We start from the raw sequence: 26,743 nt of genomic DNA, 5'->3' as shown, positions 1-26,743 counted from the left end.
GGTGCTGAGCAAATGTGGGCTTAAGTAACACTTTGTTTCTTTCCATGAGATTGTAAATTTTCAAATGACCAAGTGTTCTCTTGAGCATTAAAGCTAGAAGACTTACAGAGGAACGAAAGTGTCGACAGCAGAGCCACTGCAAACGTTTGACAGTTCATTTTTCTCTCTGAGGAAGAAGGAGCGCTCAGGGAAGCAGGGAGCAAGCAGATCGAGATTTTCATCCTTTGACTCTGAGTGCTCAGCAGTCCCCACTGTGCAGTCCCACTCCTACCACAGATTCCATGAAAGAGACTGAAGATCGCTCAAACTTTGAGAATGCTATTTACTGGAAGAAAAGAACATGCAAGAGAAATGTACAGGGAATTAGCAGTACTGGCATTCGAGGAGGATTTGACCATCTGGATAACAGCTTTGCAAATCATTTGGGTACATGACACCATTTGGAGGGGAGTCTTCCAAACTGAGTCTAAATGCCAGAACCCTTTCTAGAAGGTTTATGCAATTCTGGCTCTTTTCCTCCTTTTGTCAGAAACGCATTAGGTGACATTGTTCCAGATATAGTTTACCATTTGGGACATGGAAGCAATTATCCTAAGTTTTTTCCTATGAGGTATTATTGGAAGATCAATATCAATGGAGTAAATATTACACAAAAATTTTTAAAAGTATAATTCAGAATGCACAGAGAAAACTATCTTAGGAGTATGGAGTAGTCCTTCCTTCTTCCCCTCTTTCTTTAAAAAGGCAAGGAAAAATGTATCTTCATAGCTGGTAGGTACCATGTTGATGCAGCTCAGGGAAAGAGTGGAGCTTGACCTTGCTTGGAAATATAAGTAAAGTTTGTGTGACACTTTCTACTGTGATAGGAAACATTGGGCCAGTTTATTTTAATGGTGTCTGGAAGGATGGGAGAAAGAGAACCATCTCTCAGTTTTAACTTTTAATTCTTAGATAACATTGAGGCAATGAAGAGAGTTGATTGAATAGATCTATTCGTTTTTTTCTTTTAGAAGTACTTCCAGTCAAACATCTGAACTTGTCAAGCCAGAACACCTTATGAACCAAACCAAATCAAACATTTATCTCCTGGCATCTCCAGAAATCCTCCTCCAGCACAGAAAGTAGAGAGCATATGAGTGTTTTTTCTATTGCAGGTTCTTTGGTTACATTATCAGCTGGGTATGCGCTAAGGAAAAACAAATAGATTATTTTGGACAAGAAAAGTATATGTAGCAGAGTCCCCTTCTTTGGTTAACACAGTCCCACCAGGGAGGGAGAAGGAAATAAAAGCATCAAGATATGTCAGATGGGGTATTGGTAGGTTAACAAAACCAGAAGCTGGTCCTGAAAGAGCATTTTACTTTGATTTTCTGGTCTCCATGATAACTCAAAGGTGGGTAGGGAGGTGAAGTAAGTAAGGGAACTTCCCCCATCTACACACATACACCTCACTGTTCTGTTCTTAACCTCATACTCGTCAGTTGACAAAAGAACCTGGCATGGTAGGGTGTATTATGGCTTAAATATATGTTCTTCATTATAAGAATCTTCTTTACTACTTATTACTAAGTCAGAAGACTGACTTAGCTCATCACCTATTTCCTGATCCTTATTAAAGTGATTTATAAATGGTCTAGGGTCTAATCCAATTGAATAAGACAACAGAAATCTATTGTTTAAAAAGACATAACCAGATCACAGATTTAAATGTAAAATTATACATCTTTTAGGGAAAAAAATACAGACAGAAATCTTCGATATTAAGGGCTAGGCAAAGAGTTCTTAGGCTTGACATCAAAATCATGATCCACAAGAGGAAAACTTGGTAAGTTAGAACTCATCAAAATTTAAAAAGACAGTCTTTTAAACAAATAGTTCTGGATACTATCAAGAAACCAGAAAATAGGGAATTCCCTGGCGGTCCAGTGGTTAGGACCCCACGCTTTCACTGCCAAAGGCCCGGATTCAATCCCTGGTAAGGGAACTAACATTCCGCAAGCTGCACAGTGTGGTCAAATAAATAAATAAATAAAATCTGACACAATCCCTGTTTAAATAAAAAAGAAAAAAAAGAAACCAGAAAATAACAAGTGTTGGTGAGAATGTGGAGAAACTGGAACCCTTGTATATCACTGGTGGGAATGTAAAATGGTGCAGCTACCATGGGGGTTCCTCAAAAAATTAAACATAAAATTACCATGTGACCACCAAGTACCAGCAATTTAATTCCTAGGTATATACCCAAAAGAACTGAAAGCAGGGACATGAATAGATATTTGTGTATGTCGTATATATGTTTATAGCAGCATTATTCACAATAGCCAAAAGGTGGAAACAACCCAAGTGTCCATTTACAGATGAATGGGTAAACAAAATATGGCATATACATACAGTGGTATATTATTCAGCCTTAAAAAGAAATGAAGGGCTTCCCTGGTGGCGCAGTGGTTAAGAATCTACCTGCCAATGCAGGAGACACGGGTTTGAGCCCTGGTCCGGGAAGATCCCACATGCCGTGGAGCAACTAAGCCCGTGCGCCACAATTACTGAGCCTGTGCTCTAGAGCCCGCGAGCCACAACTACTGAGCCCGCGTGCCTAGAACCCGGGCTCCGCAACAAGAGAAGCCACCACAATGAGAAGCCCGCGCATGGCAACGAGGAGTAGCCCCTGCTCTCCGCAACTAGAGAAAGCCCGTGCACAGCAACAAAGAACCAAAGCAGCCAAAAATAAATAAATAAAATTAATTAATTTTAAAAAAAAAGAAATGAAGTTCTGGGACTTCCCTGGTGGTCCAGTGATAAAGAATCGGCCTTCCAATGCAGGGGACACGGGTTTGATCCCTGGTCAGGGAACTAAGATTCCACATGCTGCGGGGCAACTAAGCCCGCACGCCACAACTACTGAGCTTGTGCACCTCAACTACAGAAGAGAAAACCACCTGCAGGCCACAACTAGAGAGAAACCCGCGCACTGCAAAGAAAGATCCCGCATGCCTCAACAAATATCCCGCGTGCCGCAGCTAAGACCCAACACAGCCCAAAATAAATTAAATAAATAATAAATAAATAAATCTTAAAAAAAGGAAAAGAAATGAAGTTCTGATACATGCTACATCATGGTTGAACCTCAATAACTTTATAATAAATGAAATAAGCCAGACACAGAAAGACAAATACTGTATGATTCCACTTACATGAGGTAGCTAGAGTAGTCAAAATCATAGAAATAGAGAGTAGAATGGTGGATACGAGGGGCTGGGGGAGGAGGGAATAGAGTTATTGTTTAATGGGTATAGAGTTTCAGTTTGAGAAGATGAAAAGGTTCTGGAGATGAATAGTGGTGATGGTTGCACAACAATACGAAGGTACTTAATGCCACTGAATTGTACACTTACAGTGGTTAAAATGGTAAAAATCTTACATTATGTATATTTTATCACACATACACAAAAATAATTTTTAAAAAGACCCTGTATAAGAGGATAGAGATGCTACAGACTTGAAGAAAATAATTTGCAAACTACATGTCCAAAAACAGACTAGTATCTAGAATATATGAAGAAATTTCAAACTGTTTTTTTATTCTCAACTGTAAAAAAAAAAAAGAAAGAAATCCAAGTTGAAAATGGGTAAAAGACAAGAATAGACATTTCACTGAAGAGAGCATACAGATGGCAAATAAGCACAGGAAAAAATATTCAATATCACCAGCCACCAGGGAAATGCAAATTAAAACCATAATGAGATATCACTATATGACTATCAGAATGGCTAACATAAAAAATTGTGATAGCACCAATTAACACCGATTATTTAACGATAACACCAAATAGTGATATCATCGATAGTGATAATGATGTGAAGAAACTACATCAATCATACATTGCGGGTAGGAAAATAAAATGGTACAACTGCTCTAGAAACAGTTTGACCGAATCTTTAAAAACTAAACATGTACTAACTTTGCGCAGTGGCAGTATTGTAGCCAATGAGGTTTATCCAAGGTGTGATTATTGCTAACTGAAAACTTTTCCCAATACCCCACCATAACGACTTGAAATATAGTCCGCAATGGCAATTTTTGACAGTCTCTATGGAGATTGAATAAAAAAAGAAAAAAACTAAACATGTATTAGCAAATGACCCAGCAATTGCAATCTTGGGTGTTTATTCCAGAGAAATAAAAACTTATGTTCCGGGACTTCCCTGGTGACGCAGTGGTTGAGAATCCGCCTGCCAATGCAGGGGACATGGGTTCGATCCCTGGTCCAGGAAGATCCCACATGCCATGGAGAAACGAGGCCCGCGTGCCACAACTACTGAGCCTGCGCTCTAGAGCCTGCGAGCCACAACTACTGAGCCCACGCGCAGCAACTATTAAAGCCCATGCACCTAGAGCCTGTGCTCCACAACTAGAGAAAGCCCGCACGCAGCAGCGGAGACCCAACGCAGCCTAAATAAATAAATAAATATTTTAAAAATAATAATAATCAATCAAAAACAACTTATGTTCCCACATAAACCTGTACACTAATGTTCATAGCTTCTTGATTTGCAATGGCCAAAATCTTGAAACAAACCAGATATCTTGTAAGAGGTAAATCAACACACTTGGTCCATCCATACCATGGAATACTACCCAGCAATGAAAGGTACCAAACTATTGATCAACACAAACCTTAGATGGTCTCCAGGGAATTATGATGAGTGAAAAAAAGTCAATCCTAAAGGTTGCATACTACATGATTTCATTTGTATATCATTCTTGAAATGGTAAAATTATAGAAATGGAGAACAGATTAATGGGTGCTAGAGATCATTAAGGAGGGTGCAGGGGAGGGAAGTGGGTGTTGTTATAAAAGGGCAACATTAGGGATCTTTGAGGTGTTGGAACTGTCCTGTACCTTGACTGTAGTGGTGGCCACATGAATCTACACATGTAGTAAAATTGCATAAACTAAATACACGTGCACACACACGCACACACACACACACACACACAGAGAAAGGAGAGCATGTAAAGCTGGTGGAATCTGAATAAGGTGAAAGGATTATATCAATGTCAGTATCTTGGTGTTGACATTGTACTGTGGTTATACAGGATGGGAAGACAGAGTGAAGGATGTACAGGATCTGTTTTCTTTCTTACAACTGCCCATGAATTTGCAGTTTTCTCTAAGGGAAAAAAAAAAAAAAGCATAACCAATGTAAACTTCCTGAAGAAGCACCAAAGTAGTTCCATTAGAAGCTAAATAATACAATTATCCATAGACTTATTCTTATCACCTCCCAAGGCATCCTTTTAGGTTAAAAAAGGGAAATTTCGGGCTTCCCTGGTGGCGCAGTGGTTGAGAATCTGCCTGCCAATGCAGGGGACACGGGTTCGAGCCCTGGCCTGGGAAGATCCCACATGCCGCGGAGCGGCTGGGCCCGTGAGCCACAATTACTGAGCCTGCGCGTCTGGAGCCTGTGCTCCGCAACAGGAGAGGCCGTGATAGTGAGAGGCCCGCGCATCGCGATGAGGAGTGGCCCCCACTTGCCGCAATTGGAGAAAGCCCTACGCGCAGAAACGAGGACCCGGCACAGCCATAAATAAATAAATAAATAAATAAATAAAATAATTTAAAAAAAGGGAAATTTCATCTATCATTAGGCAAGGGATACAGTATGGTTTTCTCATAATTTGGATATAAGGTTTCCCTATGAGAATTAAACTAGTAAAAATAAAACAATTTAGGAGAGTAGCCATTAGCCACCTTAGCTTCTTCCAAAACAAAACAAGAAAAGCCATGCATACTTAATGATAACCAGAGGGTAGAAACTTAAGAAGGTGGGCCTTCAATATATGTGTAAGAAAAAGGTATTAATTAATTTTTTGGAGAGTCATCTGAAGAAAGAGACTATTTTTAATACTATCAGGAAGGGAGTCTGCCTTGTTCTAGAAAAGCAAGAGCCCAGAGAAGAAAGTGTTAAGCTGTCGTGAGGCCCTGCCCTTGTCCTAACAGGTGTATTGATCTGCTTGGCAGTTAGAGTTGGCAGGGATGCCACTTACAGAACATGTATTTATGTGTGAGGTACTTTACCTGCCTTGTCATTAATCCTCAGCACAACTCTACAAAATAGAAGTTATCTCCATCATTAAACTAAGGCTTAAGAGATGAAGTAACTTGCCAGAGATCACACAGCTAGTGAGTGGCAGGACTGGGCTTCAGTCCTATGCCTGGCCATACCATTTCCAGTCCTCCATACTGCCTCTCTGTAAAGGAAATTAGCACACAAAGCTATTGTGCTTGATGCCTTGGTCTTAGAATTATCTCATTAACTCTCTTCACTCTAACTTCCTGCTTCAAAATTTTGATTTTCCATACAGACATTCCTAAAAGGGAAGCCCATGTGAATATTTAACCTTTTGGCAGTTGTGTTTTTCACTGTATACCAGTAAGTTGACACTGTGATTTACTCACCAGCCTAGTGTGAAAATGGTTCATAGGCATGAGTTCTTCTGCAGCTGATAACTCTGGGTATATGGGAGCATTCTGTTACTGTAAAAATATAAGATACTGAACTTGGGTTCACTTCCAAGGTACCACCACCCTGTGAGGCTTCAGTCTTTGATGCCCTTCTCCCTCTCTTAGAATTCAGTCTTCATGCGGCAAGATGGGGAAATGGTGTTGCTGATTTAAGTAACTGGCTCAGGCTTACGGAGTCAGTTACAGGCAAAGCGAAAGATGAGAACTAGGTCCCCTAACTCTTACTCCAGTGGAACCCTTTTGGCTGTACTCATCTTGTCAGAGCGCCCTATTTCAGGGGCAGATCCAGAAAAATTGGTTTACATGCTCAGTGAACATCCCTATTTTCTGTACTCCCTCTGCATCTTGGCTACTGGTGGAATTATTTTTGTTAGCATTATTGATAGCTCTATTATGAACCCACAATTTTCTGGACATAAATAAATGAATAGACACTGAAAAGTCATATTGTATACGTTTAAAATGTTCATCATTTTCGACATCGTATAAACTGGGCAGCCATGCACCACTGGCTCAGATAATAGCTTTTATATATTGCATAGACTATTACATACAAAGAGTTATGCTCATTAGACCTCAGTATTTCCACCGCCCGGTACAGTACCTGGCACAAGTAGGTTGTCAATACCTGTGAACTGGATCAGATTGGATTAGACTGAATTAAATTGATTGAAAGTGGCTCTAATGTGTTTCGACTCCTAGATTCTGTAATTTATTTAACACCCCTACCCAAGTAGGTGTTTACACTACAGCATGTCTGTTCAGAGACACATTATTAGGTCCAGTTGTCTGTCCCCTGATCTGAAAGATCTACCTAATCAGGTAGGTCAGTTCTGGGAACTAAGACCTTCCTGAGACCTCACAGATTACCAGCCTGGAAGGGAAGGCTGTGTTCTCTCTCTGTTCTCAACACTCGGAAGGGCCAGGGAGTCTCAGGACATGAAAGCAGATATTGCAGAGGTGCTCAGAAATGTGGCAGCGCTGGTTCAAACCCAGTAAGCGACTTTTTGCAGTTAATTGTAAAACCCCAAACAATGAGCAGTGATATTTCCTTAGAGGTGCCATTTAATCACTTTACCCTTCTCTTTGTCAGGTCACCTGCGGAAGTCACTAGGGCACTTTATTTTCTTGAAACAGGTTTTTTCTTTTGCCTTAAGGATTGTTGGCATCCAGAGTCTCAAATAGATTTTGTCTGATGGCTTTGCGCAAAGAAGGAAAGTGATAATTAGTTGTTTCCTTCTGTTCTGTACCAATAACTTTTCACAGACACTTCCGAAGCTTCTGGTTTTCACTTCATTTTTGTGGAGAACTTCTTATTCATATGTTTTTATGTTAAAATATAGTATACAAAATGCCTGACATCTGTATCCTTTTTGATTGTGTTGGTTGGAGCGAATTTAAAGTTATACACAGTACATTGTTTTCTAGAGCATTCGTCTTTAGAGTCTTCTGAGATTGTTGCTCGATAACATGCCATGAGGAAAGTTCGGATTTCCAAAGCATTTGTCATTTCTTCCTGTGCTGCTAATTTGTATAGTAACCATTTGTTTCTCACACTCTTGTCTGCCAAGCTGTAGACATAGGTACATGCCAGATCCATAGATCCATAATCCATAAATGTTAATAATACCACTAAAAGTAGGTTGGAGTATGCCTTTGATATCTAGCTTTTCTCCTGAAAGTCCTAAACCAAACTCTCTGGTCTTTTCTTAAATACACTGATGCTTGTATAATGATACATGTCTTTAGGAGAAATTTTCCATCAGTTCTCAACTAATACTCTGGAATATTTAAACTAATGATAGAAAACAGTCTTCCATGTTACTTCCTCAAGGGATTTCCTACCTGTGTAGGTAACAGTAGTGACACTGATTTGAATCATGGAGTCATAAAATACACTTTTTTAGGTTAAAGTAAACTTCCATTCCATCTTGAAATAGTGAGATCAATTTTTGCCTTAGTTATTAACACCTGTTCATTTTATTTCAGGGGTACAGGCATGGATGGGAAGAAATGCAGCATATGGATGTTTTTACCCCTTGTATTTACCTTGTTTACTTCAGCTGGATTGTGGATAGTGTGAGTATTCACTTATTTAAGGACTCAGGTGCAATGTAGATAAAAATGTCAAGTGCTGATAGTATGGTTGCCCCTTTGTATCTGCAGACTGCACATCCTTGGAGTCAACCAACTGCAGATCAAAATTATTTGGGGAAAAAGAATTCCAGAAAGTTCCAAAAGACAAAACTTGAATTTGCTGCTCACTGGCAACTATTTACACAGCATTTACATTGTATTTACAACTATTTATATTTTATTAGGTATCATAAATAACTTAGAGATGAAAGTATACAGGAGGATGTGCGTAGGTTACAGTTGACCCTTGAACAACAGGAGTTTGAACTGCGAGGGCCCACTTATATGTGGATTTTTTTCAATAAATACTACAGTACTATATGGTCCATGGTTGGTTGAGTTCGAGGATATGGACTCTTGGATGATGTGGAGCTGACTATGGGACTTGATTATCCACAGAATCTGGTGTCCACTGCTGGTCCTGGGACCAATCCCCCACAGATACAGAGGGACAACTGTTCATATTCATATGAATGTATTTGTAAATACTTTAAAATAATGTTTACTAATCCAATCATGCTAAATTCCCCATTTATCTTCCCTTCTTGTTTCACCCAAAGTAAATAATAAGAGCAAGTAATAAATTATGCAAAGCAGACGGTGAAGAATACTGGTGATGTGGACTCATTATTTGCAAGATTTGCTAATTTGACACTAACATGCTATAAAGATTCCATTCACAGCCCCGTTCATAGTCCAGTTTTTTGGTGTGTGTGACTGGGTCTGATACGTTTATAAAATGGATATCATTACATTAGAAGTCTTGCTTATCACAAAACATTCCCACACTTGCTTATTTCAAGTACTGTTTACTTCTAGAAAATTATTTTAGTTCCTTGCAGTTCATTAAGAAAGGTGGACACGTATTCCTGAGAAATTAAAAACTTTGAATCCTAATTTTAGTTTGCCCAAAGTTGTATGGTCTTATTTCTTTGTTTCCCAGTTTCCAGATTATAATGATTGCCATTAATTAATTGCCATTAATTTTCTTTTGAAAATTAAAGAAATACTATTAATGACATTTACGGTTCAGAGGGCTAGGTGAGCTATAGGTAAAACATTGTAGTAAAACAACATTTTCCCAGTTAGAAAAAAATGAATATGATTTAATGTGGTTAGTCCAATAAAAGTGGGAAACAAATGATTCTTGGGTTTTTTTACATTTCTTTGTTTTATTTTTTTGTTTTGTTTTTTCTTCATAGATACTTTATAGCTGTGGAAGATGACAAAATTTTCCCATTAAACTCAGCTGAAAGGTAAAATTTATCTCTGGGTAATTCTTTGTTCATCAGTAGATTTAACAAAAACTTTGCCACTGATGAAGTTAAACTATGCACAAGTGACCATGCTTTAACCTGAGCTTCTGGGTTTTCTTTTGTTATCCAGGAAATCTGGTGTGAAGCATGCACCATATATAAGGTAACTTGATAATTCTCTTCTGATCTGTTGGATCTTAGGAAAATTTAGGGTGTATTAGTTCTGGCTACTAGGACAAAGTAGCATAGACTGGGTGGCTTATAAACATGAGAAACTTATTTCTCACATCTCTAGAGGCTGGAAGTCCAAGATCAGGGTGCCAGCATGGTCAGGTTCTGATGAGAGCCTTCTTCCAGGTTGCAGACTGCCATTCTCTCATTGTGTCCTCACATGGCAGAAAGAGGGCAAGAGAGCTCTCTAGGGTCCCTTTTATAAGGGCACTAATCCCATTCACCAGGACTCCACCCTCATGATCTAATCACCTCCCAAAGGCCCCACCTCCTAATGCCATCCCATTGGGGGTTAGGATTTCAGCATATGAATTTTTAGGGGACACAGACATTCAGTCAATGGCAGAGAGTTATCGATTTTACTATAGTAATAATAAAACACTTCCTGTTTTTCAAGTATTGCAGGTGATGAACCTCCTGCAAGCTGTGTGTTTAGTCAAGTTATGAACATGGCAGCATTCCTAGGTAAGAAGAGCATAAAGAATGCTTTATGTGCTTTGGTATGTTTCTTTTTTATTTTAAATTCTCCCAAACCCATATCAAAAGCATGGTGGGCTTAGTTGGTAATTCAGTATCATATCATGTCAATATGCTGAAGAGAGCTTTTTGTTTTGAGGGTCTTTTTTTCTCATAAATCCTTTTACATTCACCTGCTTACCTTACGTTTTCTTTTCCCTTTACCACTTTAATCATTTCAGCCAATTCTTGACTTTATTTCTTTTGCTGCATGAAATAATATATTTCATGAGCCATAAAATCCTGCATGAGAATGTAATATTGTGCAATATGTTTGCTTTAAAAAGAATGCCTTATTTTTTCCTTCACTGGCAAGGATGAAAAAATGCTTAGGCTCTGTGATAAATATTGATGTGTGTAGATATTGTCTTTAAATCTAAAGGTCAGCCTTAACATTAGGGTGATGCTCTCCCCTGTGCCTATACACATATCAAGCTGGCAAATGGAAACATAGGTTAAAAAAAGAAAGAAAGAAACCTTTTGTACTCATGTCTGGCCCCAATTCCCCACTTTTCCTTTAGGGACCAAGGCCCTCATTTAATATCCTGTCCCCTTTGTACTGTTCCCTGGGGATCATGGGAACCAGCCATGCTCTCTGTCTTCCTCCAAATTGACCTTATAGCCCATCTCCTCCAGGCCAGGACTCCTCGGTGTCCTTCAAAGGGTCAGCCAGCTACCACCACTGGCATATTGTTGGGTCGGCCAGTGACAGCTAAATTTTTCAACAGTGGTTTTCTGGAAGTGGTTCTTTTGCATAGTGAGACTTTCACTCCAAGTAAGAGAGAATGATGATGTTATTACCGAGGGAGTATTGGCACCTGTCCCCCAGAGAGGTGCCCTGTTATTTCATCTATTTATAAACGCCCCACAAAGAAATTTCTATTCACTCTTACATGTTCCTTTTTAATGTTTGCTGTAGGAAAAGGGAAGACCTGTAGAATTCCCTGGAAAATCAAGGGAGACGGTTGGTCCAACATGCAACACAGGCAGAATCTTAGTTGGTTCAGAAGGCTGATAATGTGAGAAACATGGAGAATGTTCCCTGTGAGGCACCAGGGGAAGTGCTAGTGGGTCCGGTTTTGTCCTCACTGCCTTTAGCCTCAAAGTTGCCAGGAGCTGTAGACTCACTCTTTTTTCCTAGTCTTGACACTACTCTTCTGAAGAGCTCTAATAAACATATTCATGCTAAGGCATAAATGACCTCTAAGGAGATATTTGCATTTAATAGAACACAAAGTCCCAAGGGTGAATCTGGACTTGCAGGGTCAGGGACCCTTCCCAGCCCCTCTGCAATCACACCACATAGGCCTGCATGTTGGTACAGACTCATATGATCATCCCCACGGAGCACAATAATAACAATAATTAATGACAGTCACTTAATATTCCAGGCATAATGCTAAGTGCTTTGCAAATACTACCTCTTCTAATCATGATACACAGGAGACTGCCTTTATGAGGAAGCTGTCACAGGCTGTCTGTCCTCCACTGGGCTTTAAAGAAACCAATGAACATGTTGGAAACAATATATTATCCTTTATATTCTTAAGACAAATTGATATGTCCCAATAGTCTTTAGTGTAAAATCTAAAATATGCCAGTTTGCACAGCTCACAAATTTATCCAGTTATAAAGCTGATGATTAACTCATTATAAAAGCATTTCCAAAAACACAGTCATGAAAACAAGTTCCCCTCTTGCAGATGACATTCGTCATCATCTGACTCTCCAGTCCTCCCCTGCTCCACCAAGAAGCAATTAAGTTTTTACTAGCTTTTGCTCTAAGGTATTACAGCATCCAATATTTATACTTTATTATCTTTGATCATTTTTAGTGCCATCTGGTAGACACAGAACTGATTAAGATTAGTGTTCAGTGGGAGTGAACCAACAATTATTTATCTAGGAATGAAAAAGAATCAGTTTACTAATGATTCTTGCTCTAAACTGTGGTTGCTTTTGTCTCCCCAGGCCTATCCCTCTTAGACCTCAGGCTGTTACTTTAGACGACATCACTGACTATAAGAAACAACATAGACAACCTATAAATCACTGCTTGTTGGCAGCTGTATAGATTATAATTTACAACCTACAAATGAGTTGGTGTAACATTTATTAAAATCAGTTAGCAAAGATCTTATATCTTTTTGATGGACTAATCAAAGATCAAATGCTCAGTGATTTCCTTATAGAATTAGTTATGCTTTTTGTCCTGAATCCACACTTTCGTTTCTCCTGGGGGGGTGGGGTGTAAAGACCTAAGACAAATTTCTTTTTTTTTTTAGGTAAGAAGTGGATTTACTTAGAGAGAAACACCCTCCACAGACAGTGTGGGCCAGCTCAGAAGTCAAAAGGCCCCAGGTTACAGGGTGGTTAGTTTTTATGGGCTGGGTAATTTCTTTTTTTTTTTTACTTCCTAAATTTTATTTATTTGTTTTATTTCTTTTTATACAGCAGGTTCTTATTAGTCGTCCATTTTATACACATCAGTGTATACATGTCAACCCCAATCTCCCAATTCATCACACCACCACCACCCCTCCCCCACCTTCCCCCCTTGGTGTCCATACGTTTGTTCTCTACATCTGTGTCTCTATTTCTGCCTTGCAAACTGGTACATCTGTACCATTTTTCCAGATTCCACATATATGCGTTAATATACGATATTTGTTTTTCTCTTTCTGACTTACTTCACTCTGTATGACAGTCTCCAGATCTATCCACATCTCTACAAATGACCCAATTTTGTTTCTTTTTATGGCTGAGTACTATTCCATTGTATACATGTACCACATCTTCTTTATCCATTCATCTGTCGATGGGCATTTAGGTTGCTTCCATGACCTGGCCATTGTAAATAGTGCTGCAATGCACATTGGGATGCATGTGTCTTTTTGAATTATGGTTTTCTCAGGGTATATGCCCGGTAGTGGGATTGCTGGGTCATATGGTAATTCTGTCTTTAGTTTTTTAAGGAACATCCATACTGTTCTCCATAGAGGCTGTATCAATTTACATTCCCACCAACACTGCAAGAGGATTCCCTTTTCTCCACACCCTCTCCAGCATTTGTTGTTCGTAGATTTTCTGATGATGCCCATTCTGACTGGTGTGAGGTGATACCTCATTGTAGTTTTGATTTGCATTTCTCTAATAATTAATGATGTTGAGCAGCTTTTCATGTGCCTCGGCCATCTGTATGTCTTCTTTGTAGACCAAGACAAATTTCTTAAAAGGAATATTATTTTCTGCCCTGGAGGGGTTGTGAGGATAAACTAATAGCTGAATGATTTTGGTCCTAATAGCGGCATCTTTCCCTCCTTCAGCCAAGACATATTGATTGTCATGTTCTACTGCTGTCATAAATAAGAATTATTGATGCATAAACAGTAAAACTAAACAAAATGAAAAAGAATTTGGCCAGACACCAGTCTAGAACTGCAGTGAAGAGCTACTATTTTGAGTTTGAACTTTAAAAACTCGATCAGCTTCAAAATAGAAGAATTTAACAAAGAAAATAAGGAATTACTCTAACATTTATATTTTTTAACAGACAGATAAATTAAATAAGGGACACTTGTATAGCAAAGGACTGCTGGAAATATCAAAAACAACAAAAGGGTGGGTTTTAAAAATCTTTTCTAAAACTGTAAGTAAAATTTTAAATTTTTAAATGAAACAAAAAATATATCTATTGAGCAGAACGTTAATGTGGTAAAAATCGGTTGACGTATATACAGATGGCTTTGAAATTGCCCTACTGCCCAAGAAAACTTTTTCAATAAGGTATAATTAAATCATTACTTGGTTGTAAATGGACCTCATAACAGATAGTCTGAATCTGTCTGTATTTAAACCTGTTAATAAAACTGTTAATGGATCAGAAGCTTTATTATTTCCACAACCGTAAAATTTCAACTAGACACTATTTTGGAGAGTAGGCCTAGTCTCAGCTGATTAATCATGGAGTTAATAGGTTAAAAGGGCCAAGTGTGGTGTTTGGAATGCAGTTCTGGAAGTTGGGAATGTTGGGTTGGTTCCTGTCTTCAGGGAGGTTTCTGTTTCCTGCTTAATGTCATCATCTGTTCTTGATGAAGTGATTTACCATCCATATTACAAATGAGAAGGCTAGCAATGCTGGAGCCAGGAGAATGGTACACGTCCAGAGTTCACTGGCGAGAAATGAGTAACACAGACAGTGGCACTGACTGTGTCCCTTTGGGTAGAGTGGCACAAACTACCCGGATGGTCAACGTGAAGAGCCATTTCGGTGTCTGCTTTGGCAGTGGGTTAGGGCTTCGGCCAGAGTTCCAGCACCATCCTAGCCCTCCAAACTGGGTGACAACCAGAAAGTTCCCAGAGTCATACTCTCCACTAGTCATTTTTAAAAGAAATTAAATGTGCTGCCTTGGTATTCTGTCATTATGTCCTGATTAATATCCACACACAATTAATTAGCAAATGTCTCCCCTGGTGCCTTGTGGGGAGATTTCTGGTCTAAATCTAATGGCTTCTTTATCTGAAGATCACTTTGTGTCAGGGCGCTTATGTTGAATTTCTCGTCTCCCCACTTCTTCCTCCTATTCGTATCCCCAAAAGTATTAGAAATTGTGCTTATTTTTTCATCCTCTAGGATAGTTATTGTCAACATTAATAGACTTCTGATAATATGATAACTCCTAACTGGATCCCTCAAACCATTAGGTTGAAAAACTATTATCAAAAAAATGGTTCTGAAGAACCTAGGGGCAGGACAGGAATAAAGACGCAGATGTAGAGAATGGACTTGAGGACACGGGGAGGGGGAAGAGTAAGCTGGGACGAAGTGAGAGAGTGGCATGGACATATATACACTACCAAATGTAAAATAGCTAGTGGGAAGCAGCCGCATAGCACAGGGAGATCAGCTCGGTGCTTTGTGACCACCTAGAGAGGTGGGATAGAGAGGATGGGAGGGAGATGCAAGAGGGAGGAGATATGGAGATATATGTATATGTATAGCTGATTCACTTTGTTATAAAGCAGAAACTAACACACCACTGTAAAGCAATTATACTCCAATAAAGATGTTAAAAAAAAAAACTATTATCAACTCAAGTATAATCTATTAATTTGATGATGAATCATGGGCATTAGCTTTAACATAAATATACTAAAAGCTAAATCAGATCCAAACAATTTAAGATTTCATAGATTGCAGTTTATTTCTATTTTGTTTCCAAAATCCAACTATTAACCAAGTTGTATACCACTCTTTGACCAGAGGTACTTCGAACTGAAAGTCAACTCACTGAACTAACTTTGTAGCTTGAAACTATGAAATTCGTCATACTTGGGAAATGCAAACTTGTGAATGGGTTTCTTTGTTAACGCCTACTAATAATGGCCTGAAATCAAGACAGACTTATAGCAAATAATTACCTACTAATTGCTGTATAAATAGGATAATTCTTGAATTCCTAATCGTCTTCCCTGCTAAACCTTAATGTCAAAATAAATTGCCTTAGGAAGTAGTAAGTGCATTTCTTTATACTAGATATAACATATTAATTGCAAGTTCTTTTTAAAAATCATTTGTAGACTGACCTCTCTAGCTTTTTGTATAAATATGAAAATATCCCTGCACTAAGCAATTAATAAAAGGAGATTCTTAGATTAGTGACTTGAGTATGGACTGGCCTCAAGGTTACTATTAGAAGTCAGATTTGAAATCTAAGTAACTTCCTTTTTCCCTCTGCAGATTCTCCGATGACAATTTGATTCAAAAGAGTGGGATTTTAAAATAAGTAATTAACATCATTTGGAAGAATTGAGCTTTCTTAATATAATCAATATGATTTTCAGTACATACCAAACCCCCAAATCTGCTATGTTAAAATACAGGTTCCATGATTTGATAGCTGTAACTGCTCTAATTTGAATGAGCTACCTTTGTCCTTTGACAATGAACACCTGAAGGTAGAATCAGAAGGCAGAGGGAATAAACCAGTAATAAAGGGATTTGTACATGTGCCTTTATCTTCCTTCCTATCCCCGGGCATGATTTCTGGCACAGGGACCCGCAGGTTTGTCTAGATTGGTAACCTTGTCTTCTTCCCCGTGTTTTCTTGCCCTATCTGTTCTAACACGGTTCTAAACTAAAGGCTGATTGAATCAGTGAATTCCCATGCCACGGGCTGTCTCTCTGTGTCTGATCTGTTGCGTGCCAAGCCTCTGTGATGTCCTCCTAAGCCAGTCTGTCTTGTGCTGACCTTGTTTTTGAAAACTCTGAGACCAACACTAGTTGTTACCAGTCTATCGTCTTGCGTCACCCAAATAACATATAGCACGCTGCTTCAATTCCTCTCTGCTTTCCCCAGGTTAGCTAGAATAAAACATCTCAATAATCAGAAACATCACATGGAAAACTTCTTTTAAAAATGCATCTGTCGTTTTAGAGATTTAAAGATGTACTGTGGCAAAAAGTTTACTTCTGCACATTGTGGCTTTAGAACGCTGCTTCCTAGTCTGACTGTGTGATTTAACTTTTTCAATTATAACATTTTGTTTTATTCCCAGCTCTGGTGGTAGCTGTTCTGCGCTTCATACAACTGAAACCAAAGGTTTTAAATCCGTGGCTGAATATTAGTGGATTGGTGGCACTCTGTCTGGCTTCCTTCGGAATGACCTTACTTGGTAATTTTCAGGTACTTCATTTGGCCTTTTTCACCTCCATCTCACACTTCACCTATATGATGATCACAGCCACTGAGGTATAGTCACTACGTGGCCCATAGAATTCTCCATGAATCTTTAAAAAAATGCTAACAGTGGTTCCTGATATGCACAGTTTCTCCAGCAGTCAGCCCATCTGTTCTTTGAGCCTCGCCTACGTAAGTCTGAATTAAACGTGAGAAACTCCTCCCTATGCATTGGAAATACAGCACAGCTATTGGGAAATGTATCTTCTAAAATAGGGCTTTCAAACCGCTGTATACTTTTTTTCATAACGAATTGTATCCTAATGTACCTTTCTAGAAAACTAATAGGATCATTGCCTTTCTGTAATTAAACATTGAACATCCTTATTGGATGAAACCTTGCATTTTAGATTAGCAAGCTCACGTGGGAGTCAGTTTGAAAACCCAGAATTTCTCTAGAACACCTGTGACTTGTATAAAGAGGTACTAACCCTAACTCTTCTTCCCAGAGATGTAGAAGCCCAAGGTCACTTAAGCATAATTTCCCTTGCGAATACCCTCACACAACTCTTGACCTAAATGACTTCATTTGTAAAATAGACATGGAGACCCTGCCCAGTTACAGTGGTTTTCTGTTTTCCCTGCCTCCATTCCCTCCCCAGCATCCTCCGGCCTCTGCGATATACTGCTGCTAGAAACTTCCTCCTTGCAGTCAAACACCGATCCTGACACTTCTCCCCCATCTGTTGAGTGAAATCCAAATGGTGCAGGCATTCCAGACACTCAGCATTCTAGTGAGTGTTTAGGAATGTTCTTACTGAAAATATGGTAGTGGATTTTCTAAGACTGTCTCTCGTCCTTGACCTTCAGTGCTGATAATTCATTAAATTAGGATAATTCATTCCCCAAGACGTCCCCTGGCACACAGAAGCAACTCAATAAGTATTTTTTTTAATAAATAAATGTATTTATTTTATTTATTTTTATTTTTGTGGCTGCATTGGGTCTTCGTTGCTGTGCCCGGGCTTTCTCTAGTTGTGGCGAGTAGGGGCTATTCTTTGTTGCGGTGCGCGGGCTTCTCATTGCGGTGTCGTCTCTTGTTGCGGAGCATGGGCTCTAGGCGCGTGGGCTTCAGTAGTTGTGGCTCACGGGCTCAGTAGTTGTGGCACGCAGGCTTAGTTGCCCCACAGCATGTGGGATCTTCCCAGGCCAGGGCTTGAACCTGTGTCCCCTGCATTGGCAGATCGATTCTTAACCACTGAGCCACCAGGGAAGCCCTCAATAAGTATTTTTTACTTAGTGGGTTGTCTGATAGATAGGCAGGCAATCCCACCAATTCCTCTAACTATTCTAGATCTCATTCCATATCAACCTAGATAATGAGAAAGCTGCATTCTTAGAACATATTGGCTAGGACGATGAATTATCAGGAGAATATTTGAGAGTTTATCTGTTAAGCTCCAAAATGTTAGGGCACAGAGCATTTTTTGTTGAGATTTCAGTGGTAGTCTTTCCTCCACTTATCCGTCTGTGCTACAGGGGCTGGCATGTTGTAAAATGCTCAGTAACTATCATTGCTCTCAACCAGGTCTTAGATGGAAGTTACTGAGTAGACATTTTGTTTTTCACTAAAGTTCCCTGAAGAATCCCAGTGATTGGGTTGTTTGGGTGAACCACAGATATTCAAAACTGTAAATGATGATGCTATATGTGAAGAACATTTTCTGGAATATCTACAGAGATTACACAGGAAACAACACATTAGTTGCCTGTGGAGAAACCAGGTGGCTAGTATACGAGATAAGAGACAGGCTTTTCAATCTATACTCTTTTTACAATTTTTTAAAGTTTGACCCATGTAACTGTATCATCTACTTTTAAAATTAGAATTAAAAAATAAATGAACAGACTATGTAGAGCATGGAAAACCAATTTCCTAGAAGTAAAATTTGATTTGGGGAATCATTACTTGAAGTGTTTCAGGACTTCCCTGGCGGTCCAGTTGTTTTAGACTCCACGCTTCCAATGCAGGGGGTGTGGGTTCGATCCCTGGTCAGGGAACTAAGATCCCACATGCTGCACAGCCAAAAAATAAATAAATAACAATAAAATAAAATAAAATGTTTCAAAAATATGTGTTTTGAACTGTGAGGGGGGAAAATGGCTTCTTCAAAGAAGAAAAAAGTCCTACAGCCAAAACAATAGAAAAAAATTGTAAAGGGGGCTTCTCTGGTGGCGCAGTGGTTGAGAATCTGCCTGCCAATGCAGGGGACACGGGTTCGAGCCCTGGTCTGGGAAGATCCCACATGCCACGGAGCAGCTGGGCCCGTGAGCCACAATTACTGAGCCTGCGCGTCTGGAGCCTATGCTCCGCAGCAAGAGAGGCCGCGATAGTGAGAGGCCCGCGCACCGCGATGAAGAGTGGCCCCCGCTTGCCACAACTAGAGAAAGCCCTCGCACAGAAACGAAGACCCAACACAGCCATAAATAAAATAAATAAATAAATAAATATTTAAAAAAAAAAAAAATTGTAAAGGGAAAGTAATATTGATTTGATACAACCATTATTCGTAGCAACGCTAAACAATAAAACACCTGAAGGCAATGGCGATTCAAAAGGATATTTTCACCATGTTTTTAAAGCCATCTCTTCAACAGTAGATTTTATTTCCTGTATGTTTCCTATATATGTGGGGTACTATATGTGTAGTTAAAAATATATGCAATTAATAAAGGTGTTTTAAGTGACAGATATATTTTTTAAATCAGTGGGTAATGATTTGGGCAGTTTACATCTCTAACCCCCAATTGAAATAACCCAGATGGGTCTCCTTTAACCTATTAACTGTATAAAAGCCTTGACCAGGAATCTTCAAACACTGTTGCCTTTTAATGGGTCTCCAGATATGGCAAAAGCTCATAAGTGCAGTTTTCTTATTATAATAGGAAAACAAAACAAAAGCCCATTAACAATGAATTGGCCGCATTACATAGACTGGCCAGTTTTGTAAGAGTAAAGAACAGCTCAAGTGTTATTAGTTGTCCAGGCCAGTGAAATCTTGACCTGCTTAGAATTGGCCATCCTCAATCAGTAAATACACAGCTGGATTCTGGTCTCATTTCTTAGTCTAGAAAACAGAGTTTGGGGTTTATGTCTGTAGAAACTTTGACGTTTCTCTTTTTTGTGTAACTCTCCTGCTTTTTACTTTTACTTTTCTACAAAGCTTTTCTGTAAAATAAATTCAAAGAATAAATTACCACTGCCTGTATGGTTCTTCCAAACGTTTTGAGGTGTGGGCATACTATTCATTTCTCTACTTCCCCTCAGAGTTGGAACTAATGGAGAATAGACACAAAGAGCCAGTGGAGATGAAGGATTCTACTCTTTCTACAACCTATCATCCCATTATTGGGACATCTCTTTACCTATTTTTTTCTCCTTCACGTATTCCATTGGCTTGTATGTATTTTCTAAATGGGCCTCCACAGGTCATTATCTGTTCATCCCTTAGCTCACAAGTGATGAAGAAATCCATAATGTCGGAACTTCCTTGACTTTTGGATTTGGCACGTTGGCCTGCTGGATCCAGGCTGCATTGACACTCAAAGTAAACATCAAGAATGAAGGACGGAAAGTTGGAATTCCACGAGTTATTCTCTCAGCATCTGTCACTCTCTGCGTGGTCCTCTGTATCCTTTGAATGTGAAAACGTTCTTTGCCAGTGAGATTAAAACACAGATAAGTTGTCCATGTAGAAGATGAGAAGATTGCCTTTCTCAGTTGGTTAGGATATACTGTCGTATCAACTCAGAATATTAGACAAAAAAGAAAAATAAATGGGTATAAAAACGAAAACTTTCAGACCTATTTTTCATGCCAAAGAGGAGATGGAGAGCTAAAGATAAAACAAGCTCTGCCTTCTCAAAACTGTTTCAATCTGTAGGAATGGTGCCATGCATTCTCCTTTTGATGTAAAGTTTCCTTTTGTGAAAAACATAGAATGCATAACCAAAAGAGAATTGTGGGGATTTTTTCCTTCCATCTTGAACATTTTTTTTTCATTTGCGACTTTATTAGTGGCTCTGTTATTTCATTTAATCTATTAACTCTAAAATGAATTTCTAGGGACAAAAATACATTTACATCTTTCAGGAAAACAAGTAAGCTTTTCTGGAAAAGAAATTCAAGAACTAGATTACCACTGCATGTACTGTTGTCCTAAACAAATAATTTTGAGGTGCTATTTATTTCCCTTCCTCCCTCGGAGTTTGAACCAATGGAGAACAGTCACAAGGAGCCAGATGGGGATGAAGAAACCAGCCTTCATTCCTAGTAAACTTGGAAAGGAAAATCGTGCAGGCCTCCTATCTCACACCCTGGAATTCAATCTATCCACGCAGTAAGAAGCAGAGAAATCAGGGAAAGGCAGAGGAGAGCATTACACTCAGCTGAAGCCCAAACAGATCGCAGAGGGCCTGGTCTAGGGTGGAGCACAGTGGCCCCACCTAGTGTAGCAGGGCCCAGTGGAAGTCGGCCAGGAACGAGCCCACCAATCAGATCAGTCACTCAGTCCTAAGTGTTCACTCCATTAGGTCCTCTGGAAACTGGAGAAGGGAGTTCCTAGACGGCAAACGGTATAGCTAACACAGTTACAATCATCAACGTAATAGCCAATATTTATTGGGTCCTTATAATGTGCTAGGCAGCACTCTAATCACTTTAAATGTGTCAGCCCTTTCAATCCTCACTTAACAAGTAAGAATAGTGAAGAACGGAGGTTAATTACCCAAGATCACACATGGTATGTGTTGATTTGTTCTAAACTCAGGCTCACTTCTTATACTCTTAACCACTATGCCATCCCTCCTTAGAGTGGCTTTAAAATACGAAAACATTTAGCGCTCAGAGATGGTCGTTAGTGGAGTATTCGGAGCCATTTATTTCTTCTTCCTTCACAAACTGCCATTCAGTCATTTTAGCGGTTTTCTTAAGTCACATTAGATTGAGAACATTTAAATTCAAGCCAAAAAACTGGCTTATTACTAGCAACCTGATAAAATATTTTATGAGTAAACGGGTCAGAATTCTGCCAGTGTGAGATTTGAAGATGTATCCCTCCCCTATAAGTTAATATTGCTTTGGCAACATTTTGAACCCTCGGTCAGAAGAGTATGTACAGATTTTAAATCATTCTGAATTTTGAGCTTATACCAAACAATTCTGATCCATGATATTTCCGAAGACTTGGAACCATTTCGTGGTTCCCAGGTGAATGAATCCAGGCCTAGTCAGGAGAGCGAAGTTTGGCTGAAGTAGTTGTCATGGACTTTTTCACTCTCTGAAAATTTCCCAAGATTTTAAGGCTAAGTTCTGAAGGTAGAACTAATTCTAAGGGAGCATTTCTGATTTTTCTAAATAACTTTATTTAGTCCTTGGCCTCTTAGCTTTTCACTATAGAACGTTATGAACCTTTCTCCTTCCCAGCTCCTACCTTCATATATACTGATGTGTGTGTGTGTGTGTCTGTGTGTACACATACATACACTCTGTGTATATTCAGGCATATACATCTCGTCTGTTCTTTGGTTTTTTAATTGCCTGCTTTCATTTGGGCACAAGTTTAAATGTAACACCGGGAATGAAACCAGCCCATAGAATATTGTCTGAAAGGCAATAGTGAAAACTAGAGAGAAGAAGAGGGGCCACTTAGACCTTATTCGTAACACTGCAGAGACAAACACAGCTTACATGGAGGTAGTTAGCTATTTGATATGTTCACATTGTTCCATCATCATTTGCAGTGTCTTTTAAAAATACAGCGTTATTTTCCTGGCCAACTAATTACTTTGGAATTGTGATTCTTTAGCTAGTCTCACAGCTCATTAGGCAGCCGTAGAGCATAGTGGTCGAATGCGTGGCCAGGGAGTCAGAGTGCTTGTGTTTGAATCCCACTTCCACCAGTTAATACCCGTGTTACCCATTTGGCCTCCGTTTCCCTATTTTAAACGAACTGCTGATAACAGGATGTTGTGATGAGTAAGTTAGGTTTTCCATGAAAGCACCTAGAAGCATGTCTGGCACGAAGTAAGGGCTCAGTAATGTTACCTTGTGTTATTTATGTAGATGATGTTCAGCTGGCTCTGTGACGCTCTTCTGCTAGTGAGGGGGAGAGCCAGGCTTTTCCTGTAACCTGTCTCTGCCCAGAAAACAGCCCCGTCTTAATGTGGCCGATGGAGGAACTTGCCTTGACTACTTCTCCCCAGACTTCATCCTCATGGCCCAAGGCATCCACCTGTACGCAGCCAGGGTCCAGTGGGGCCTGGTCATGTGCTTCCTGTCTTACTTTGGCACCTTTGCTGTGGAGTTCCGGCATTATCGTTACGAGATTGTCTGTTCCGAATACCAGGAGACTTTCCTAAGCTTCTCAGAAAGCCTGTCTGAAGCTTCTGAATATCAAACCGACCAGGTGTAACCCATCAGTTTTTCCTTGCTGGTGAGGTGGGTGTAGCAGCAGGGGAGGGGCCAAGGCACACCCACAGGACTTGACACACAGCCTCATGACACATCGTAAACACAGGCACGTGCACGCGCGCGCACACACACACACACACACACACACACACACACATTCATGGCCATGTTTGCCAAACGAGCGTTTCAGGGCAAGTTATTTAACGAAAAAGCACAAGCCCTATGTGTCGAAATACACGCTGTTACACTGAAAATATAATGCACGACAGACCAAGAAGCTTGTGCATGATCACCTCTCTTTTCCCCTCTCTCCCAACACCCCCTGCTCTTCTTGTCATCTTCACATATTCCAGACATCCTGATCACCCTACCTTGGGCAGGCCAACTGTAACATGGGAATAACGCCAACTCCCAAAGTTGCCTTCAGATCCAGAGGGCTTGGAACCAGCTCATGAGGACATTGTGAATCTGGCACTAGAGCTCTTGAATGGACAGAGTATCATTTGGTTGGGTGGAAACTGTACAGAGATGTGACCCCGTGTAACCTGTGGATGATGTTGGATCAAGGATAGAACTTTCCCACAAAAACTCCCTTCATCATCGTTCAGTGGTTGGCTGAGCAGGTTCGACAAAAGAAATACGCTACGAGCTGTGGGGGGGAAGCCCACCACCATGATGTGGACTTTACTGTGACTGAGAAAATATTTCCAAATGTGAATATTTGTAGGGCCATGGTCTGCCAGGCATGGAAAGATGGGGGCAGCGAGGGTGTGGTTTCAGTTTTGCTTCCATAGTATACTATGTTCAGTTTTTATTTTCTGTTTCATAGTTTGCTCTGTTTTTTTTGTTTTTTTTTTTAAGTGACTACCATGGTTCTCTTGAGGCCTCGTGGACAGAGAAGATGTAGGCCAAACGCAAGAACTGAGCTTGTTTGGGGTTCAACATGATAAAAGAAAAAAAAAGAAAGGTCACCTGCAGGCTTAATTTGCTGCTTTTATGTTTGAAGCTAAGAAAATGTTCACAGAAAAGCACAAAGAAATATGTGTGGAGGTAATAAAAAGAGCTCCTGCTGGACGTTTGTAAAAGAGAGGAGTTTCAGAGGATCGTGTTGTAAATCCAAATCAAGGAGGAGTTTCTTAATATGTATCTATTGCTCAAATTTAGTATTTTGGGGGGCGGGGGATTAAGGGCTTTTCATACTCAGAATTTGTAGAAGCCAATTAAAAGGTTACCCTCCCCCAGAAACAAATTGGTTCAGTTCGTCCCCTACAACCCATCATGTAGTTCCCACCTGTGAAGAGTTTAGAACTCAGACTCTATTCCTGGGCTTTAGAGGCTGTGCTTCATAAAAAAGGGCAGAATTCTAAATCAAAATGCATTGGAGTGGGCAAAGCTGATAGACCCTCCGTGAGTGCACTTTGTTTCAAGAAATCCCCAAACTTACTTCATAGGGGCTTGGGATTTCATGGAATATAATGTGAAAAATGTTTTTTTAATCCAACCCAAACTCTGAGCTTCTTGAGGAGGGAGTTCAATGACTTTTCATCTCTGTATTTATCCCCACCTCTTAGCACAGTGCCTGGCACATATTAGGTGCTCAACAAACATCTGTTGAATAGAATTACTGGTAATTTACAGTAGGAAAAAGGAGTATCAGAGAAAGACTCAAAGATGTGTGAGAGAATAGAAGATGACCGTTTCATGCAAGACGGGAATGGAAGAAATCACGAGTAAGGGTTAGATGGGGGAGGCAGAACACCTCTAAGGGACAAGTAAAATGTGAGAAAAAGAGACAAGCAGAGAGTGTTCTATTAGAAAGTCATCTTACTGTAAATAGTCCAAGGTGACATTTATTATTTTTGAATACTGCTTTTGGGGATATTTTTTTTCATTTTTATATTTTAAAAATTTTATCAGAGAACAAAGATTTATGAAGTTTTCTTTTACTCTACACAATCCAAATTCAATAGCTTTTGGTGATGCACCGTACACTTTCTTAAGAGTATATCTAATAGCGCATTTTAACAGAATCAAGCAATGACTGGCATTATTCATCGGGATCTGACCACTAAATAAAATTCTTTTGTGCAGAATTGTGATTTTTCTTTTGTCTCTTACAAGAACATTTCTTCTCTAATATTAAAGCATGTGTAAACTGACTCAGACATTATGTTGAAAACTTCAGTGTTACATTGGCAGCATATTTCTAGGGTGTTTTCCAACACTAACAACCAATTCTCTGATTCTCTGGACACCAACTGGGTGTCCTACAATTCAGTTCAATTTTGACACTACCCAAAGTTATCCTCAGACCCCATGGGTTTAAAGGCTTGGTCCCGCAAGACCTCCTTCGCTTCAAACGCCGGTCGCAAGTATCATGTCCCCAGATTACCCACACTTCGGTCCAACCTGGTCATAAAATTGGAGGGTTCCCACAATTCCCTTCCCTTCTGGGTTCAATAATTTCCTAGAACAGCTCGCAGAACTTGGGAAAACACTTTACTTCCATTTGCTGGTTTATTATAAAAGATATAACTTGAGAGCAGCCAAATGGAAGAGATGCATGGGGCAAGGAAGGGGAGGGATGCAGGGGCACAGCATCCTCCCGGGGTTCAATGTGCTCATCAACCTAGAAGCTCTCTGAATCTCACTGTTGCTGAGTTTATAGAGCTTCCTCTCCAGCCCCCTCTGCCACCCATGCCTGGAGGTCGGTCAGGAGGTCTAGCCACTTGGTCTTTCTGGTGACCAGCTCTATCCTGAGGCCATCTAGTGGCCTCACCCTTAGTGATCTCATTAGCATAAACTCAAGTGTGATCAAAGGGCCTCATTACAAAAAAAAAAAAGCCATTCCTATCACTGAGAAAATTCCAAGAGTTTTAGCAGCTCTTGGCAGGAACCGGAAGACAAAGACCAAATAAATTT

The 26,743-nt window shown here is 39.8% G+C and overlaps 1 protein-coding gene and 1 non-coding gene across 4 annotated transcripts in view; both read left to right on the top strand.

Annotated features, from left to right (window-relative positions):
* TMEM150C (transmembrane protein 150C) overlaps positions 1-25,861 on the top strand; it is a 90,516-nt gene extending 64,655 nt beyond the window's left edge. For 2 of the 3 annotated variants that reach the window (XM_061191530.1, XM_061191529.1), the window contains 7 exons: positions 8,520-8,609; positions 9,869-9,922; positions 10,053-10,085; positions 10,551-10,618; positions 17,228-17,355; positions 20,862-21,039; positions 23,614-25,861. In XM_061191530.1, the coding sequence (XP_061047513.1) occupies positions 8,530-8,609; positions 9,869-9,922; positions 10,053-10,085; positions 10,551-10,618; positions 17,228-17,355; positions 20,862-21,039; positions 23,614-23,822 (750 nt within the window). In that variant the 5' untranslated portion in view covers positions 8,520-8,529 and the 3' untranslated portion in view covers positions 23,823-25,861. The remainder of the gene's footprint in view (positions 1-8,519; positions 8,610-9,868; positions 9,923-10,052; positions 10,086-10,550; positions 10,619-17,227; positions 17,356-20,861; positions 21,040-23,613) is intronic. The other variant, XM_061191528.1, reaches the window with a different exon arrangement.
* LOC133092822 (U4 spliceosomal RNA) lies at positions 3,960-4,100 on the top strand. The gene has a single exon (XR_009701177.1). It is a non-coding gene; the product is annotated as a U4 spliceosomal RNA (small nuclear RNA).
* Positions 25,862-26,743: the final 882 nt, after the last annotated feature.

The sequence above is a fragment of the Eubalaena glacialis genome, chromosome 5, assembly GCF_028564815.1.
Source record: "Eubalaena glacialis isolate mEubGla1 chromosome 5, mEubGla1.1.hap2.+ XY, whole genome shotgun sequence".
Lineage (NCBI taxonomy): Eukaryota > Metazoa > Chordata > Mammalia > Artiodactyla > Balaenidae > Eubalaena > Eubalaena glacialis.
Note: the sequence above shows the minus strand (reverse complement) of the source record. Positions and strands in the feature narration are given on the sequence as shown.